The sequence below is a fragment of the Equus quagga genome, chromosome 17, assembly GCF_021613505.1.
Source record: "Equus quagga isolate Etosha38 chromosome 17, UCLA_HA_Equagga_1.0, whole genome shotgun sequence".
Taxonomy (NCBI): Eukaryota; Metazoa; Chordata; class Mammalia; order Perissodactyla; family Equidae; genus Equus; species Equus quagga.
Window position 1 is genome coordinate 1,013,483 of NC_060283.1, and position 19,169 is coordinate 1,032,651.

Consider the following 19,169-nt stretch of genomic DNA (forward strand, 5'->3'; position numbering starts at 1 on the left):
CCCGCGTGCCGGCCGAGGGCCGGGGGCGGAGCGCGCGCGGCGCCGAGCGGACGCGCCTCCGCGCCTAGGTGCAGCCGGACGCGCGGCAGGCGGCGAGGCGAGCGCGGCGGCGGCGGCAGCGGCATATCGCGGGGTGAGTGCTCGCCGGGCCGCTCCCTTCCGCGGCGCCCACCGGAGTACGGCGCGGCTGCGGGGGCCGAGGGGCGCCGAGGCGGCCGGGGGAGGTGACAACTGCCCGGACTAGGCGGCTGTGGCGGGGCCCGGGCGGGCGGATGCTCCGACCCGCTGCGGCGCGGGTGTAGGAGGCCGTGCTCGGCCGCGGGCGGTGCCGGGCGCGCTCCCCGTGCACACGTGTCCCCGCGAGGTGGGAGGCTGGGGCCGGAGCCCAAGGAGTAAAGATCGGGCCGTGGGGAGGCGCACACGTGGGACCCCGCTGGATGCGTGTGGACACGTGCCGTGGCTGGAGTCGCCATCGCCTGGCGGGGGACAGCGTGACCGTCTGGAGCCCCGTCCGGACTCCCTCCAGCTGGACAGGGGGCTGAGCTGGCCTCTGAGCGGATCCCACAGCCCACACTCCACGCCTCCTTTGTCCGCAGGTTGGGCCCCCCCTACACCCCCCAGACAGCAGGACCGAAGGCGCCTACCCCAGGGGGATGGGACTATGGGGGGATTGAATGAGAATCAAGCAGCCAGTCCCAGACTCTGAGTCTCACCCCCTGTCACCTTTCTGGGGGGGTGGAGAGCTTCATTTGTGAAAGATTTTACCCCTGGGGGTCTGGAAGCAGCAGCATCATCTTGTGGGTGGTCTCTGTGGGGGGCACAGCCTGCCTGCCACCTCAGTTTCCCTGGCTGCTGAACTGGAGAGCAGGGGGGACAGTGAGGGCTGCCAGCCCTGGGGCCTCGGGCCTGGCTGGGGCTGCAGGGTTTCTGTGGCAACTTGAGGGCGGGGCGGGGGGAGGCTTCCACAGCTGTCTCATAACGGGGGACCATGGAGTGAGAACAGAAAAAGGGGGTTCCTGGTCAGAGGACCCCGCCAGCCGTCCCCAGCCAGGCAGAGCCCCTAGCTCGCACTCTTCTCATTCCTGCCACTGACTGTCTCCTCAGGCTCAAAATCCCCCCTGCCTGCCTCCCTCTTCCTGGGACAACTGCTCCCCTCCCCCCTTAGGCGGTCTGTCTGACTTCCAGGACCCCCCCATCATCCAGGAGTCCCTCACCCTAGACAGGAGGTGGGGTCTGGGGATGCTCAGGGAGGCCAGGCTCACTCAGTCACCAGAGGACAGAGTGAGGATGGAGACCCTGCCCCGGAGGGCCTGGGGCAGCAGAGAGCTGGCTGCGGCCACTCTACACCTAGGGGGTGGGGGTGGGAAGGGAGAAGCCATTGAAGATCAGAGGTCAGACTCTTCTCTACAGGCTGGGGACAGAGAAGCAGGTCCTTGGCACTGAGGCCCTGGGTGGGGGTGGGGGGCACTTCGGCAGAGCAGAGGCCTCTGGGAGCGCCAGTTCCTGTGCCCTCTGGACCTGCCAGGTGAGCAGGCCTGTGGGTGCCAGCCAGTGCCCTCTGAGACCCAGCCACCCCTTCCCTGGCCTTTCCAGTGGACAGCCATGTCTTCCTCTGTACCCCCCAGCTTGAGGTTTCTCTGGGAGGCACATTCCCTCGACAGACACATAGGTCCCACAGACATGAGTGGGCACGGACCCATCTCCACCCACAGCACCAGATTCCTCACACGGAAGTACACAGGGTGCCGGGCAGAGAGAGCGCCCCATCCTCAGGGTCCTGGGGCTCTAGGCACATCAGCCTGCAGGTGGAAACCGGCAGAGCAGCTGGGTCCCTCTGGGCAGGTGGCCTGGCTTGACTGGGTCAGCCTGAATCAGACCCACTGCCCTGTGGGCTAAGGGGGGTCTCTGAGGCCAGTCCCTGCCTCCCAGAAGCTGTCCCACCCCTCATCCCTTCTCCCAAAGTGAAAGAGAAAGTCGTGCCCCCCTCCACCGCACCCCAGGCCCACCCCACCCCACCCCTCCCCACGGCCAATCCCTGTGGCCAGCACCTCCCTCAGCCCATTCATCTTCTCCCCGAGTCCAAAGGCTATAGTCGTGAGGAGCAAGAGTCCTGTGCACCTCGGGGTGAGCGGCACAGGGATGGCAGGGGCGGGAGAAGCAGGGGACAGCCTGGCCAGGGAAAGCTGAGGTGAAGGTCACCAGTCCTCGGAGGAACCGGGGGTGTGAGCCAGCCGTGTGACCCTGGGTGGCAGTGCTGCAGGGGCGAGCTGGTGACAGGTGGCCTCTGAGGGGGCCACCGGGGCAGGCGGAGGGGAAGGCCCCCTGCAGCTCAGCTTTCATGGCTGTGCTCCCCATAGGAGGCCCCCGAGGCTGGCTTTGGCTCCCCAGCCCTGCGCCAAGTGAGAGGGGCGCCTTCTACCCCCACCCCTAGTGTGGGTGGGGGGACCAACCACAGGGAGCCTCAGAAGGTCCGCTGGCCCCCTCCCCTGTGCCCCACACACCCCTGAAGCTTCCAGAGGTTCTGACTGCTGAGCTCCTGTGTGTGTGTGTCTGTCTGTCTGGGAGTGAAGTTCCTGGCGGGGGGACGCAGGGCTGGGTGTGGGGGAGTACGTGCTTCTCTGAGGGGAGGGCATGTCCCTGGGTCCAGCATGGTGCTACCATGAGAGTGGGAGGCAGGGGACTGCGCCTGTGGTGGCTGTCTACCTGGCAGCTGTGAGCTGAGCCCAGGTGGGGATCCTGGGGTGCCGGGGAGGAGCCTGTGAGGAGACTCCCACCGCCATCCTGAAGAGGGCAGGCACCAGCTGCCTCTGCTCAAAGATAGGGGGTCGCCACAGCCCGTCCAAGGTCCAGGTGCCCTCACTGGCTCATTGCCGCCGCTGCCCCCAGAGGCGCCTGGCCCTTTAAAGGCTGAGCAGGAGCGTGAGCTTGTGAACGTGTGAGAGGCCAGCTGGGAGAACGCTGATGCCGTGAGGGGACATGAGGGGAAACCGGGTGGCCCCAGGGATGGGGCCGGGTGGCGGACACCTCCTCCCACGCTGCACTCCTGGGACATATTGACGGCCCAGCTAGGTGGTGGTGAGGGGCTGGGTGCCCATGCAGAAGACCTGGGGAGGGGCTTTGGGGGAAGTGGGTTCCTCCGGTGCGTGTGTACCTGAGTGGCCTGCCCCACCCCCACTGACTCCAGTCCTTCCTTCTAGGACCAAAGCGGTGGTTTTGAAATTCCCCTGGAAGCGGAGGACCGGCCCTCCTCCCCCTCTTCCGGCAGTACCTCCCCCACCTGGCATCCTCTCGGGGCTCCCACCTCGGTGTGCTGGAGTTAAATGGCTGATAAGCAGATCAGGTCAGAGCGCAGCCATGCCTTCCTCACCCTGCTCGCTGACCTGTGGCCGAGGAGGCCGGCCCTGACCCTCCCTCTTCCCACACAGTCTGCCAGCCAAGCTCATCAATGGCGGCATCGCTGGGCTGATCGGGGTCACCTGCGTCTTCCCCATTGACCTGGCCAAGACGAGGCTGCAGAACCAGCAGAATGGCCAGCGCATGTACACCAGCATGTGAGTGTGCCCGGCATGGGGGTGGAGGGCGGTTGTCGGGCCATGTGGTGTGGGGGCAGGGTGAGGCTCAGGCTCCGGTTTCCCCCTACCCTGTTTAACAAAAGGGGAAACTGAGGGCAGGCGGCCCCAGCTCACCGGCATCCCCTTGGCTGCAGGTCTGACTGCCTCATCAAGACCATCCGCTCGGAGGGCTACTTCGGCATGTACCGTGGTGAGGCTCAACCCTCGGACGTGCAGGCCTGGGTGGCACCCTCCGGCAGCTTCAGAGGGGTCCCCCAGGGGGGCTGGCTGGGAGGCAGGTGGGAAGGCAGGGCAGCGCCTGGCCTGGTGTGTAAGTGGACACGTGGACGTGTCCCTGGGGGCTGGCTGCACCTGCACTAGGGGCAGGACGTCTGGGGAGTGGCAGTTCTTGGCACCCCCTCGCCACGCACGATGTGGCTCTACCACGGTGGCTGCAGCCTCCTCGCCTGCCTTCTGGCACAGGCGAGACCCCTTCTGTGCTGGCAGGCTGGGAGGGGGCGGCGGCATTACTGCAAAGCAGCTTAGCGGACAATCCCCAAGCCTGGATCTGCCCAGAGGCCGTGCAGTCCCGAGCCCTGGCCGCGGAGGGGGGCCTGCCACTGCCTGCCTGGCTCCGGCCCACAGCAGGCCAGGCGCAGCCACGTACTCCTGAGTCCTCTTGCTCGGTGCCCACTCCAGCGCGAGCACCTTCTGTCCCCCAGGGAGGTGTTCCTCAGGGAGGCTCACCCGGGAAGGTGGCAGGGTGCCTGGAGGAGGAGGCACGGCCCCATGCCCGCCTGGTGCCCGCCCCTGCCTGGCACAAATGTGGGTGAGAGGGCAGGAGGAGGCAGCCAAGGAGCGACTGGAGTCGGGCTTTGCCAGCTGGGAGGCAAGTGCTGGCTGAGGGCCTCCCCAGCCCGGGCCACTGACCAGCCTGCGCCCCGTACCCCGTGTGCCCCCAGGAGCCGCCGTGAACCTGACTCTCGTCACCCCCGAGAAGGCCATCAAGCTGGCAGCTAACGACTTCTTCCGCTATCACCTCTCCAAGGATGGGTGAGGGGCTTGGGCCTGCCTGGCTGCTGGGGGGCAGGGTTCTGTGCCTGCAGGCAAAGGACGGAGGCTGTGCCCTCCTGAGGCCCTCACCTTCACCTTGCAGGGCCCCCTCCTCTCCTCCTCCCCCTCCTCCCCTTCCTCCTCCTCCTCCTCCTCCTCCATCTCCTCTCTCCATCTTCCTTCTCCTCCTCTACTTTCTTCCCCCATCCTCCTCCTCCTTCTCCACCTTCTTCCTCCATCCTGCTCCTCCTTCTCTACCTTCTTCCTCCATCATCCTCCTCTCTCCTTCCCGCCCCCACGTGGAGTAAAGCAGATGGCTGAGTCAGTGGTGCTCAGGCCTCAGTGGTCCTTGGCCCCAAGCCACTGCCAGCTGCACTGTGTAGGCTGAGATTTGGGGGGCACCAACCAGCTTTTCCCATCACCAAAGGGTGGGGCGGAAATGGTAGCCCCTGGGGCACTTGAGGACCCCCCCACACACTTCTCTACTTCTTTCTGCTCGAGAATGGCCCCTCTGCCCTACCCCGGCCCTGCCCCTGGGCCATCTGTCTGCCGGGCTCCCTGGAGGTGTATCTGACGCTGGGGGGTTCTGTACCCTCACAGAGCTGCATCTGTCTCCACCACTCCCATCCCCCTTCACACCCAGACGCAGCACGCAGCCCCTGGGTGGCAGGGGCCTCTGACTCTTCTCCGCGGCCCCCACCCTCTCCGCTACAGGCAGAAGCTGACCCTGTTTAAGGAGATGCTGGCAGGCTGTGGAGCTGGCACCTGCCAGGTAATCGTGACCACCCCCATGGAGATGCTGAAGATCCAGCTTCAGGACGCAGGACGCATTGGTGAGAGTGTTGAGGGAGAGAGTGCCGGAGTGGGGACAACAGATGGATCCCTGCCCCCTCTTTGTTGCTGGGAGGGAGAGCCAACAGGTCCGTCCCCTTTCTCCCCAGCCGCCCAGAAGAAGATACTGGCTGCCCAGGCCCACCTCTCAGCCCAGGGGGGTGCCCAGCCCTCGGTGGAGACTCCGGCTTCCCCCCGGCCCACGGCCATGCAGCTGACCCGGGACCTGCTGCGGACCCGCGGTATCGCCGGCCTCTACAAGGGACTGGGGGCCACGCTGCTCAGGTGGGAGAGACAGGGAGGGTGGGAGGAGGAAGGTGTGCCCGCTCGCCCCGCACCGGCCAGTCACTGCGGCCCCTCCTCTGCAGGGACGTCCCCTTCTCCATCGTGTACTTTCCCCTCTTCGCCAACCTGAACCAGCTGGGCCAGCCGGCATCTGGGGAGAAGTCTCCTTTCTATGTGTCCTTCCTGGCCGGCTGCGTGGCCGGGAGTGCAGCGGCCGTGGCCGTCAACCCCTGTGACGGTCAGTGCACCAGGCTGGGGATGGGGGCTGTGAGGGAGTGGGGTCGACTGTGAACGGGGCCTCACGCTGACCCCTCTCCCCCCCGCAGTGGTGAAGACGCGGCTCCAGTCCCTCCAGCGCGGTGTCAACGAGGACACCTACTCGGGGATCCTGGACTGCACCAGGTGGGTGAGGCCCCAGGGGGTGCGCCCCAGGGGGCGGGGCGGGGGTGACACCAGTTCTGACCCCCATCTCCCCACAGGAAGATCCTGCGGCACGAGGGCCCCTCCGCCTTCCTGAAGGGCGCCTACTGTCGCGCGCTGGTCATCGCCCCGCTGTTCGGCATTGCTCAGGTGGTCTACTTCCTGGGCATCGCCGAGACCCTGATGGGGCTGCTGCAGCGCCCCCAGCCCTGAGCCCAGGGCCGCCCCACGCCCACAGCTGAGCGGGACCAGAGTGGGGCTGGAGCCGGGCGGCCAGCCCAGGACCAAGCAAGAGAAAGTCTCTCCCCAACCCCCCGACATGGGCGGGGGGGGCAGAGGAAGGGGCACGGGGTCCACACAGTGGTGCACACACAGGCCCCTACGGGGTCCTGCCTGCACGACTACTGGGATCAATGTCTTATTTATGTAGAAAACGCAGAAATCTTTACATTCCCGGAACCAGCCCTGCCCCAGCTCCACCCTGGCCTGAACACCCCCAGGGACAGAGCTGGTCTCTGGGCTGGGGGCCCCAGGCCTGGGCTGGGCAAGCTGGACCCTACCCTCCAGTCTACCAGCTCTCGTCCCCGAGGCTTGGCCCCTAGTCCACAAAGGGGACCCCGCACAAACCTATTTATTAACTTGCCAGGCACAAGTGGTTCTGTCCATCCCTCCGTCCGTCGGTCCAGCCTCTCCCTGCTGCTGCTCTTGCCCTTGGCCAGAACTCTACTTTGCCCCCCACCCCGGCCAGCCTTGCAGGAGGATCGGGGTCTCCTGCCCCCCATATTGAGCCAGGAATCCCGGGCAGGGGTCACACTGAATTCTGACTCCCAGGGCAAGCGCCCCCCCACTGTGGGACCCAGCATCCCTTCTGGTGGGCCCCTCTGTCCCCACCCCAGGCTGGGGGCCCAGAGCATGTGAGGTGTGTGTGCATGTGCGAATGTGGTGGGTAGCAGGTTGTGCCCACCAGCCCTCAGCTGGCCTGGCCCCTCAGGGATGGGGCTGTGGGGGGGCTGCTGCTCTCCCCCACGTGGCCAGGCAACGTATGTGTGTGCAGTGTGTGTGTGTGTATGGTTCGTGCCCCCTAGGTTCCCCGCTAACCCCGTCCAGAAATTTATTTCTCCTGCCTGGCCCCTCTTCTGGGACCCCCACCGCACGTCCAGGATTGGCCAAGCAGAGGGCAGACATAAGGACCAGTATGGAGCCTAGGGCACTTGCTCTGCTTTACGAGGTGGGGGGGGGGGGGGGGGGGGCCAGGAGCTCCCTCCGCCCTGGGAGGGCGGGTCTTGCTCTCTGGGCCTCTGCTTGAGGCCCCGGACCACACCCTCTAAAGCTCCGCCCTCCCAGCCCCGACCCACTGACGTTGTGAATTGAGGCAGGCCGCCCTGCCCCGCCCCCGGTCACGTGATTGTGTTGGTGATTGACCTTGACCTGGTGCTGTGTCCCCCAACCCGGCCCCTGTGGAGGCCCCTTCCAGTGACACTACCTGGGGCTCCGGCCTGGGCCCACTAGTTTGCGGTTGTTGCTGGGAGCTGCCCTCTCCCACCACATCTGTACCTTGGAAGCTGCTGCTGCTGCTTACAGAATTATATTTTTTCTTTTGAAGAGTTTTAAGAAGTTGTAACTTTTTGTGTCTTGTCATGTAAGAAGATAAATAAATATTCTAAGTAGATGCCTCCTCTCTGAGACTCTTGGGGGGGAGGGCAGTCCCCTCTTCTCTTAATCAGCTCCCCTCCCCCTGCAGACCTGGGTCGCTCCCCAGCACCTTGGCTTGAAGGGGGTGCTGGCGCAATTGCCTTCTGACATCCTGACTCCTGCGCGGTCTGGGTTGGGGGTGCAGAAAGGGCAGCCTCAGCCTCTCGCCTCCCTGACCCTAAGCTGCCCTTGGGATCAAAAACGGAACCGGGTTCCGGGGCCTCAGAGTTCCCTGCCGGCCAGTCCGGGCGCCGCGGTGACAGCGGGCGGAGCCGGCGCTGATGCGGCCCCCTCCCCCTTCCTGCGCCGGGAACAGTGCATTGTGGGAAACTCCCAGTGCTTGCATCTGCAGCCTCCCGCCGAGGACCCGCGGAGAGCGCCCAGCACCGAGGTGGGAGCGCCAGGAGCAGCAGCGTAAGGCAGCGGGGGCTCCGAGACCTGGGCCTGGGGTGGTGGGAGTTGGGGGGCACTGGGTCCCCCGCGGAGCAAAGCCCAGTGCCCGCTTTGAAGGTCACGGGGCGCGCCAGCCCCTTGCTCTCTCCAGCACAGCGGCCAGGGGAGGGGGAGGGGGCAGCCGGCTGACGTCAGCATGGGCCCAAAATAACTGAGGGTCTGCGGGCAGAGCAGACCACCTGCCCTTTGCCATCTTGACACCTGGCAGCTGGGCACCCCTCCAGAACAGCTCCGGGTGAGGGGCTGTTGCAGCTTCCTGGGAAGGGTGGCAGCAGCTAGGCCTCTCCCCAGGACACCCCATCATGCTGTGACCTTCAGGCGACCTTCGGTGTGGTTAGTGTGTCTGGCCAGAGTGGGAAACACGAGCTGCCGCCTCCCAATGGGGCTCCCTCTCCTTGTGGGTGGGAGTGGGGTTCTGCAGCGTAGGGGATGGGGAGAGGCAGACAGGTGTGTCTAGGTCTTCAGAGAAGGACGACTCAGGCGCCCAGTCCCCTCCCCCCACCCCTGGACATTGAGGATCTGGGCCCCGCCTTTTCTACAGCCCAGAGCCCTCATCATCTGCCCTGGCCCAGATTCGGGGATACTGAGGTGACCAGCACAGCGTGTGCCCACTCCAGGCTCATGCCAGAGACCCCCTCTGACCCCAGAGGCAGGCGCAGCCTCAGGTCCAGGAAGGACTCCTTGCCCTTGAGCTGGAGCAGGCGAGGCGGGTCTGGGGCTGGGCCCAGGGGCTGGGAGGGGTAGATGGCCTGCCGGGAGGCATAGGCCTGTCACTGCCCGCCTGGCTTCTCCAGTCCCTGGGGAGACACTTCAGGTCTGTTGCATCCGGTTCTAGCAGCCTCGGGCCTACTCCCACCCCAGCAGCACCTGCGAGCGCAGATCCCAGGTTCTTGCTCTGCCCTGCCCCCTCCACTTGGACCCAGTCCCCTTCCTGAGAAGGTTCTGCCCAGGCCCACCGTGGCTGCTGTCCACCTCTCCTCACCACACACCCTTCTCAGGGCTTTCCTACCCCCGGCTGGAGTAGTGGACACAGCACATGTGTGGGCAAGACCATTTCACAGATGAGGAAACTGAGGCCTCTGGCTGGTCTCATCACGCACCCCCAGCCCTTAGCCTCTGCCTGTGTGGCTGGAAGGGCTTGTCAGGGAGCAGTAGGGGATAGATGGAGGCCAGGCCCTGGACAAGGAGGGTCCCGAGCTGCAGCTCCTGAGGGGCTGCAGAGAACCGGGTGGGATCTCTATGGGGACAAGGCGGGGCCTGGACAGGATGGAAGAGTCCTTTGCCATAGCCTCATTGTGTCTCCCTCCAGGCCCATATAATGCCCAGGGGTGAGCTGTCCTGAGCCGCTGTGGTCCAGCCACCTGCCTGTCCACGCACGCCCACACACAGCCTGCCAGCACTGCCCACCATGGAGTCCAGAGGGAAGTCGGCCAGCAGCCCCAAGCCCGACACCAAGGCACCCCAGGCCGCTGCTGAAGCCAGAGCCCCCCCAGCTGCAGACGGGAAAGCCCCTTCAGCTAAGCCAGGAAAGAAGGAGGCCCAAGTGGAGAAGCAGGAGCCACCAAAGGCCCCCACCCCGCCTCCTGCCAAGAAGACCCCAGCCAAGGCTGACCCTGCCCTTCTCAACAACCACAGCAACCTGAAGCCGGCCCCCGTGGCCCCCAGCAGCCCCGATGCAACCCCCGAGCCCAAGGGCCCTGGGGATGGGGCCGAGGAGGACGAGGCCCCCAGCGGGGGTCCAGGGGGCCGAGGCCGCTGCCCATTCGAGAACTTGACCCCTCTGCTGGTGGCTGGGGGGATGGCTGTGGCAGCCGCAGCCCTGATTCTTGGTGTGGCCTTCCTGACCCGGAAAAAATGATAGCTGGTGCCCAGTCGGGGGCACAGCCACTTCCTGTACAGACCTCGGGAATTAGTGCATGCCTGTTTCACACACAGCTATCTATACATACATACATGCATAATAGGTATACATATATCCCCCACATACACGCAGACGGAGAGAGACACGGACAGGGCCCCCGGCAGTGGAAACCAAGCCCCCTCGGCTGGCCCCCAGCACTTCCCCCTCCTGCCTTCTGAGGCAGAAGGAGCCCAGGCTCCAGTTTACCCAGCAGCACGGGCAGAGCTCTGACCTCGGTGGGGGGCTCAGCCTGGGCCATGGCCCCCAGGGGCAGTGGAAGGAGTGGACTCTGAGTGTGGCCCACCTGCCCGCCTGCAGGCAGGTGTGTCCATAGCAGTCACACTCACATGTGCCAGCCTGTCCTGAGAGTTCCCAGTGGTCCTGTGAGCTTCCTGGCTGCAGCGTCTTGACCAGCCCCCAGAGCAGGAGCCCCCAGGGAGGGCAGGGGTCCGGGTTGGGCTCTGACCTGGGCTCCCCCATGGGGACATTAAAGGGTGTGCCTGCCTCTTTCACTCTTGATTTCTGCTCTTTGCTGGCAGGTGGGGGTCCATCTGGGTGGCCTGATACAGTGGGGCTGACCTGAGGCAAGCAGTCACATTGGCGCAGCTTCCGTGCCACCTCCGCTCGTCGCCTGAGCCCTGGCTGGGTAGACAGAGAGTCCAAAGGCCAGTCTCAGTCCGGGGAGGGCCTCCTGCAGTTCACCTTCTGGCTAGTGACCCAGGGGAGCCCCTGAGGCTGGGCTACCACCCTTCCTGCCCTGAGCCCCCTCCCCATCCTGCAGCAATTGTCCTGGGGCAGCTGAGAGCCTGGCAGGGAGGCGGGACATATGGAGGACCTGCCCAGCAGCCATGCCTGCCCAGCCCCCAAGACGACCCCACCTGCCTCACCCCGCGTCCTTTGAGTCTAACAAGCGTATAAATGCAATAACAGGTAGAGTAGAACCGCTTGGTGGGTGACCGTCACCCATGTCCACTGCCTCGATGCACCTGCAGGGAGACTGTGCTGTGCCGTCCTTAGGGCATCTGGTCCCAGCTTGGTCTGTGGTGCTGGCCGCGGGCAGGCTCTGGAGGGTGGTGGTGGACTCTGTGTGAGCCTGACTTGCCCTTGCCTGGCCAGCTGCCTACTGGAACCCTGGGCCTGAGTGGAGGCTGAGTCTGAAATAAACGTTATTGTCTAAGGCTGAGCTGCGTCCTCACCTGCACACGGTCGGGAGAGTTGGGGGCTTGCCTTTGGGACGTGGGGGTCACATATCCACACTGCAGGCTTTCCAGGGCGGGGTAGGGAGTGCCAGGTGCCCCTCAGCAGCCCCTCCTGCCACCTTCATGAGCTTGATCCTGAGGGACTCTACCTACAGCCCTGCCGGGGCCCTTCTCCATCCCAGACAGACACAGGCAGCCCTTCCTGCCAGCCCTGACCCCAGATGGACACCCAGGGGCTGCAGGACCTAGCCTCGGACCCCGGCTGCCAGCCACAGTGCACAGGGCAGAGCTGGGAGTGGGAGTGGCCAGGGAGGATGCAGGAGTGGGAGGGGGACCTGGCCCTCAGGCTGACCTCTCCAGCAGTGGGGACTTTTCTCCACCCCTCTCTGCAGTGAGCTCTCCATCCCTGCAGGGAGGGGGCGCATAGAAGCTGCAAGGAGGGGGTTTCCTCCTCTCATCACCTCCTGCCCACACTCCCTGAGCCCACTCTCACCAGGTGTCCAACTGGCCAGGCCTGCATGTGACCCCAGCTGTGGGTGAGGCTGCACCCTCGGGGTGCAGGCTGGGGAAGCAAGGCCCCACTGGGCCCCAGAAGCGCTTGGTTACCCAGGCCCCCTCCCCTAGCCTTCTTCCAGCTGGCATGGGGGGCACGTCTTTCCCTTCTTTTCCTGGCACCCCCCCCTTCCCAGGGTGGCCTGCCCCCTCCCTGTGCCCACATCTCAGGCAGACGAGTCCCGAGAGCTTCCTTGGGGTGAAACATCCTAAACAGACCAACAGACCTTCGGCCCTGCCCCGCCCCTCCTTCCATTCTGCAGCACCTCTGAGTCCAGGAGGCCACCTGCCCTGGGGCCACTGGTCCTGAGACCCCCACGCCGAGGGGAGGGCCTGCCGAGCAGTGGCCCAGCCTTTTCCCACACCTCCAGCTTCCGGTCCCCCTGCCCCACAGGTGCCAGGCCCGCCACTCAGGCACTTCAGGGTCACTCGCCACTCTCTCCTGCTGTCCAGTCCCCTCTCCCATTCTCTCTACTCCATGGCTTGCCCGTCCTTCTGACACTTTAGGGGGCTTGGGGAGAGAGCAGAGGTGACTGTAAGGGTGGGCTCTGTCATCTTCAGCTAGAAGTCTGGGATTTGGTTCTTTCATTTTCTTTTTAGTGAGGAAGATTGGCCCTGAGCTAACATCTGTGCCAGTCTTCCTCTATTTTATATGTGGGACACCTACCACAGCATGGCTTGATGAGCAGCGTGTAGGTCTGCACCCGGGATCTGAACCTGTGAACCCCAGGCCACTGAAAAAGACCACGTGAACTTAACCACTACGCCACTGGGTCGGCCCCTGGGACTCGGTTCTTTTGATGATGTGATACTCCACCTGTGATGTTTCCTCATTTTATTTCTCAATTCCCTATTAAAGGATATTTAGGTTGTTTCAAAATTTTTGTCACTTTAGACAAAGGAGTGACGAAATCCTTGCAACACTGCCGGTGCCCTGTCTCTCTGGGGTGTGTGCGAACGTGTGCACGTCTTTCTTTTGTGTGTTTTACTATGGGAAAATAGATATCACATAAGACTTACCATTTTATCTTAATCTTTTAGGTGCACAGTTCAGTGGCGTGAAACACATTCACGTTGTTGTGCAGGCATCGCCACCATCCGTCTCCAGAATTTTCCATCTTCCCAAACTGAAATTCTGTCCCCATTAAACACTCACTCCCTGTCCCATGCCCCAGCCCCTGGCGCCCACCATTTTGCTTTCTGTCTCTATGAATTTGACTCTAGGGACCTCCTGTGAGCGGAATGGTACAAGTGACTGGCTTGTTTCACTGAGCATCACAGCCTCCACGTCCATCCTTGTGGTAGCACGTGTCAGAATTTCCTTCCTTTTTAAGGCTGAGTAATATTCCATTGTGTGGGTGGACCTCAGTTTGTGTATCCGTTTGTCTGTTGATGGGCACGTGGGTTGCGCCCACCTTTTCTCTGTTGTGAGTCATGCTGCTCTGAACACGGGTGTGCACACATCTCTGGGGCGCCTGCTCTCACCTCTCCTGGATGTGGTACCAGAGGTGGGACTGCCGCCTCCACAGCGTGTGCGTCGTAAACTCTGCTGCTCCATCTTGCGCCCACGGGTTGGCTGTGAGACCCACGGCTCCGCTCACCCTGGCGACACAGGCTGGGATGAAGCACTCGAGATTTTCCCAGTCCAGGCAGGGCAAACTGGCTTCTGAACTCGCACGGATCCGACGTGCTCCTTTTCACATGGTTCTTGGCCGTCTAGGTCTCACCTTTTGTGATTTTTCCCGTGGTGCTATTTGTCCATTTTTCCGTGGGGTGCGATGCCTTCTTCTCCTTTCTTGGGAGGATTTCTGCATGTGTTGTGCATCCTAACCCTTTGCCACATTGCCGATATCTCCACTCAGTGGCTGGCTTGCCTCTCACTCTGCTTCCTGGGGACAGAAGTTCTACAGTCCTCGCTGATCACCTGTGACCCCCCTCCCTGTTCCTACACGAGCTCTCGGAATCTCGGGGAGAAGGAGCTTCTCGCTTGTACTCGTCTCATAGTCTCGGCAGTGACGCACCTGCAGGCCTTGAATCCGTCTGGCGAGGTTTTGTGTGTGGAGGAAGTGGGAGCTCTGATGTCATTTCTGTGCCATCAAGCAGACCTCGTTGCCCAGTATCGGGAAGCGGATGGTCCCCTCTGGGGACCCGTCTCTCATTCTCACCTCCAGGCACAGCCAGGGCCTGTTCTGAGCCGGGGTCTGCCCGCACTGCCGGAGGCCATGCTGTCATGAATGCAGCTGTCGAATCATCTTGTAATGATGTCCTGTTTCTTCTCTTTGACTCTCCCACACATGCTCAGTGACTGGCGTCCCCTCCCCTGGAATGTTAGAGTTGGTCAGCTGAGGTCCCTGGGGCCCGGTGGCAGGTTCTGAACAATCGTGTCCTAAACCTAGTAACGTAGGGACTCTTCCAAAATGACAAACCTTCTTGGGGATGCCTAGGGCTGCTTTAAATTATTTTAACTATAGAACTACTTTTAAGGTCTAAACAAAATACCAGGTATCAAAGGGATTCCGTGCAGAAAAACTACACACCTGGGGCCAGCCCAGTGGCACAGTGGTTGAGTTCACGCGCTCCGCTTCAGCGGCCCGGGGTTGCAGGTTCAGATCCCAGGCATGGACCTACACACTGCTCATCAAGCCATGCTGTTGTGGCATCCCACATACAAAATAGAGGAAGACTGGCACAGATGTTAGCTTAGGGACAATCTTCCTCAACCAAAAAGAGGAAGATTGGCAACAGATGTTAGCTCAGGGCTGATCTTCTTCACGAAGAAAAAAAAAAGTACACAGTGTAAATGCAAATCAAACTTACAAGGACATCTGGAAAACAGGAAATGTAGGTGGCAGCAGCACCTCCCAGGACAGAGGTGTCCATAGGCCGAGCTCTGTCCGAAGGAGGTCCTGCTCCCCCTCGGGGCTGCCTCCCTGAGCCCTCAGCCCTCAGCCTTTCCTTTCTGAGCACTTGCACCAGCGTCTTAGGACATCCATCCCTGTCCATCGTGATGTGTCATGTCACACATGGGCTCCCAGGGCTCCAGTGCTCATGTTACTAGGCTGCAGAGGGTATGGGGGTCCTCTCTAGCACCCCTCCCCTCCCCCAAGAGTGTGCAACTCCTCTCTGAGGCCCCTGCCCTGGAATGCATTCCTGGTGTGACGAGGGTAGAGCTGGCCAGTGCCTCAGGACCTGCCCTCCCCAGATACGGTGACCAAGGCCTGTGGGAGGGCAGAGCTGGTGGGCAACTCACTGCTCCAGACCCTCACCCCAGCTGCTGTGGGTCCAGCCTCTCTGACTCCTGGGTCTTCAGTGGCCCCCTGGCCCTGCAGCTCCCTGACCTCACACCTGGTCCCAGGGCCAGGCAGGCAGAGGCTCCCCATGTCCCAGTGCCAGTCCTGGTGTGCCTGGACCTCTCCATCTGGTGTCTGGCCTAGGAGGAGCTGACTGTCAGAGGGTTGCTGAGCAGAATGAGGGGCCGTGCTGTGGGGGAAACTGTCCTGGCAGGAGAAAAGCTTACGCCTTGTACTGTCAAAGAAAGTGCTGAGGTGACATCCCTGGGACCCACCCCTGGCGCGTGGGAACAACGGCTGGAGTAAGTCAGCAGTCGGCCCCCACCCCCTTCTAGCCCAGTGGTACCCAGAGGTGTGTTTGAGGGGAACCCTGTTCAGGCCTTCCTCTGGACCCACCCACTGCTCCCTGTCCTTATGGCCTGGGCATCGGGACAGGCCAGCTCAGGACGGAGCCTGTCTCCTTGTCAATCACCCTACTACAGGCCACAAAACGCCACCACCTGCCCACCTGTCTGGCATCTTCCAGCTGGCCTTGCTGGTCTAGGGGGCAGACAGTGGGAGCAGAGGTGGCTGCTCCCACCCTTTCACAGTGCTGATGCCCAACTCGAGGTAGGGGGACTCCTACCCAAGCCCACTGCCCTGGTCCCAGCAGCCCCATACTTCTGGGCTGTCACCTGCCACCCTCCACTTTGCAGTTCAGGGTCTGCGTAACTCACGGGTTCTTGGGGTCCTAGTCTCCAGACTCTACCAGCCTGGCCTCAGCCAAAGGAGAACCCGGAGCTGAAGGGCCTGAGCCAAGCTGGGAAGAAGGATGCATCTGGGACCTGGGACATGGGCCACCCCGCAGGCTGCCTAGATAGCAGGGCTGCCCATGACATGCCCACCCTGGGAGAGAGCCCCAGTCCCCAAACCTGAGGTCCACCCAGTGGCCACGCTGAGCTAACAGAAAGGCACTCAGGGCAGCTCTGTGGTGTCGGGGGTGTTCTTAGAAAGGGAGTACTGGGCAGAGAGTATCCCGGTCATCCATGGGCTTTGAGGTATGGTTAGGAGTTTGGTAGGCAGAGAAGAGCTCCTGCATTTCAGACGGAGGAGTAGCAAGTGCTGAGACACCCAGGGAAAGGCTCAGGTGTGCTCCAAAAAGGAGGAAGTTGCCAAGGAAGGAAACAGGGGTGAGAGGGCCAGAGGCATTGGCCAGCTTCACAGGGCAGGGCAGAGAGTCCCCCAGGAACGCCCCCCTACTCATCCGTGGCCCCAAGCGCAAGCAAGTTCCAGAGACAAGAATGAAACTTAAGCTTTTAATTGGTGCGTGACAATGTGTCCTGTGACACACACACACCCCTTGTGTCCCAGGGTCTCTAAACAAAAGCAAACCCCAGGTTCAAGGGCACGACCCCTTCCAGCAGGGCCCCTGTGCTCAGCCCCCAAGCCTTCCTCCATCTTTGCCCGCCCCTCCTGGGCACTCTGTCAGATGCTGAGGCACCTGGACAACACCTAGAGGATGCTCCAGAACCGCACGCCCAGGGGGAGGCAAGCCAGCCCCACACCTCAGGATCTCAGTTATGACCTTGGACCCCTGGACAAGGGCCTTGGGAGGGGGCTCGGCAGGATGGGGAAGGGGTACCCCTAGATGGGGCCCTGGAGGGGGAGGCCCTTCCCCCAGGCCTGGACCCTTCCGAGGAGACAGTCACCCAGGCCCGGGAGGCTGGCTGCAGGCCTGTCTGGCCCCTTGAGGCCTCCTGTGCTCAGCCCCGGGAGGAGGGGCTCCCTGCCGGCCGCGCCCCTCCCCCAGCAGCCCCCGTCATGCCCAGGGGTGCACTGTCGCCTCACCCTGACGTCGGCCCTGAGGCAGGGCCTGAGTAGCATCCTGTCCTCACTTGGGGGTAAGGGATGTGGGGGGCAGGGGCCAACTCACTGGAATGGGAACCCACTCGGGAAGGGGGCAGATGAGCCAGCATGATTGGGTGGGTGCAAGGGTTGGGGGCTGCTGCCCAGCGGTGGGACAGCAACCGACCACAAGCCCACCCGGGGGGGCACCTCATCTCAGGCTCACCCCAGTCACCATGACAGGGCCTCACGGGTCATCTTGTCTGTGTCCTTACCTTACTGTTCACAGGGCAGACAGAGAGAGGCAGGCAACCGCCAGACCTGGGATGAGGCTTCTGGTTGGCGAGGCGCCATGCCACCTGCCCCTGTGCAGGATGCCCACTCCAACTCCAAATACCATGGGGGACCTGTACCCCCACAGGCTTACCCACGTCGGAAGCTGGTGACATGCCCAAGTGCACTGCAGTGGAATGGGGTCACTCACACACACATGGCCTGGATTGAGGCTGGGGTCATGTGCACATGTGAGACCTGGACCTGAGATTATGTGCATGCAAGTGACCTGGCCTCGGGGGTCTGCTCCCCCTGCTTGGCTGTGTGGGCCCATCTGGCAGGCATCCTGCGAAGTCCCAAGTGTACACTAGGATGCACACTGCCTGTGAGCACAGGGGCACGCTCACATGCGCACGCACACACCAGCCCCACCACACAGCGTCTTGGCCAGGGCATCCTCTTCTTTAGAGACAAACCACTCAGCTAATGAGTCCCTGTGCTCAAGGAGGAGGCGGTGGGAGGCTCCTGCAGACTCAGCTCTTTCCCCACAGGTCTTCCCTCCTGCACCTGTGGCCGGTTCAGCCGGCTCTGGTGCCTTAGGGACACCCTGGGGTAGTGCAGGTGGGGCTGGGCCAGCAGGGGGACCTCATGGCTCCTGCTCCACGCTGGCTCCTCCAGCTCCTGGGTATGACACTCAAGGATGTGCATAGGGGGTACAGACACCCCCTCCCTAGATCCAGAAAGCTCTGAGTGGCTAGGCCACTCACAGGCCCAGCCTGTGGTCTGACCTCAGGGCTGTGGGTCTCCATCTGATCTCCCCCGTGCACCCAATGCAGGCTCCAGGCTCCTGTCCCCTGTCCCCAGGCCCCGCTAGTGCCAGGAGCCCCCAGCTTCTGCTTCACCTGGGGTGGGGGGAGGGCCTTGCAGTGGGTGAGGGCAGGGTGCTCCTCACTGTGTAGCTGGTGGTCAGGGCCTGGGGTGTGGAGCTGGGCTGGGCTGGGCAGAGGGCAGAGCCAGTGGTTGTGGAGGCAGAGGGTGCCCAGGGGCAGTGCCTCAGCCTACACTCGCCCACTTGGGCAGTTCCCACCCATGACAAAGGTTTCCCCGATCAGTGCAGAGGCTGGCAGGACCTTGAGGGAACCCTGTTGTGGCCCCTCCACACTGGCAGCAGGGAGTCCTGGAGGCGGACTGTGGAGGGCAAGGGGGGAGCCTCCCTTCTCCCCAGCCCAGGCTTTAGGGAGCCCTCCCCAATCTGCTGATGATCCACTTGTACACCCCCCACCGACTGCCTCCTCCAGTTTGGAAAAGCTGCTTCAAATGCAGCCTGGCCAAAGGGCACCCTTGATTCCCTTACCAACTCAGCACCCCCAAAGCACCCTCACCTCAGGAAGGACACCCCATTCTCCCAGGGGCTCAGGTGAACCCAGTGACCTCACTACTTCTGTCTCTCCTCAACCATGCTGGTTGAGGTGGAACCCATCCACCCCCACCTCCACGGATGCCTGTAGACCCCTCCCTGGTCTCTGGGCTCCCACCCCGACCCTCACAGGGACCCAGTGCTGCAGGCACCAAAGTGCCCTGCCTGGAGCTGAAGCCTTCGCTGCCGAGATGTGGCCCCCATCATCTCCATCTGAGCTCCCGCCTCCAGCCTCCCCTGCCCTTCTCACCCTCTAACAAACTGTGCAGTGACCTTCTATGAATCCACGGTCCAGCCCTCATCCCCAGGACACCAGCCCTACTGGGCAGGGTGCTTTGCCCTAGCATTCCATGCTGTGTCCCGAGCGTCAGCTCGGAGGGTGACACAGGTGGCTCTCAGTGATCGAATGCTAAATACCTGAATCTATGG

General features: G+C 62.8%; 2 protein-coding genes across 5 annotated transcripts; both read left to right on the forward strand.

Moving 5' to 3' along the window:
• The first annotated feature begins 51 nt into the window (after positions 1 to 51).
• SLC25A22 (solute carrier family 25 member 22) lies at positions 52 to 7,809 on the forward strand. 3 transcript variants are annotated; one of them, XM_046642805.1, is made up of 10 exons: positions 52 to 133; positions 3,198 to 3,340; positions 3,426 to 3,551; positions 3,707 to 3,762; positions 4,514 to 4,604; positions 5,319 to 5,437; positions 5,546 to 5,720; positions 5,804 to 5,958; positions 6,047 to 6,122; positions 6,200 to 7,809. In XM_046642805.1, exons 2-10 carry the CDS (start codon positions 3,321 to 3,323, stop codon positions 6,351 to 6,353), a joined length of 972 nt encoding a protein of 323 aa, XP_046498761.1. In that variant the 5' UTR covers positions 52 to 133; positions 3,198 to 3,320; the 3' UTR covers positions 6,354 to 7,809. The 3 variants fall into 3 exon arrangements, with proteins under 3 accessions (XP_046498761.1, XP_046498760.1, XP_046498762.1); XM_046642804.1 differs by lacking the exon at positions 52 to 133 and adding an exon at positions 158 to 596; XM_046642806.1 differs by lacking the exon at positions 52 to 133 and adding an exon at positions 2,169 to 2,188.
• A 307-nt stretch (positions 7,810 to 8,116) lies between these two features.
• Positions 8,117 to 10,143, forward strand: CEND1 (cell cycle exit and neuronal differentiation 1). Of its 2 annotated transcripts, none has more exons than XM_046643222.1 (2): positions 8,117 to 8,223; positions 9,595 to 10,143. In XM_046643222.1, the coding sequence occupies exon 2, from the start codon at positions 9,694 to 9,696 to the stop codon at positions 10,141 to 10,143; it is 450 nt and encodes a 149-aa protein (XP_046499178.1). In that variant the 5' UTR covers positions 8,117 to 8,223; positions 9,595 to 9,693. The 2 variants fall into 2 exon arrangements, with proteins under 2 accessions (XP_046499178.1, XP_046499177.1); XM_046643221.1 differs by having other exon boundaries at positions 8,199 to 8,246.
• Positions 10,144 to 19,169: the final 9,026 nt, after the last annotated feature.

What these genes read in the sequence shown, in the direction of transcription:
- SLC25A22 (XM_046642805.1), top strand. Translation starts at nt 3,321, where the DNA reads ATGGCTGATAAGCAGATCAG. An exon ending in CAGCGCATGTACACCAGCAT is followed by an intron (nt 3,552 to 3,706) that starts GTGAGTGTGCCC and finishes CCTTGGCTGCAG; the next exon opens with GTCTGACTGCCTCATCAAGA. An exon ending in TATCACCTCTCCAAGGATGG is followed by an intron (nt 4,605 to 5,318) that starts GTGAGGGGCTTG and finishes TCTCCGCTACAG; the next exon opens with GCAGAAGCTGACCCTGTTTA.
- CEND1 (XM_046643222.1), top strand. Translation starts at nt 9,694, where the DNA reads ATGGAGTCCAGAGGGAAGTCGGCCAGCAGCCCCAAGCCCGACACCAAG.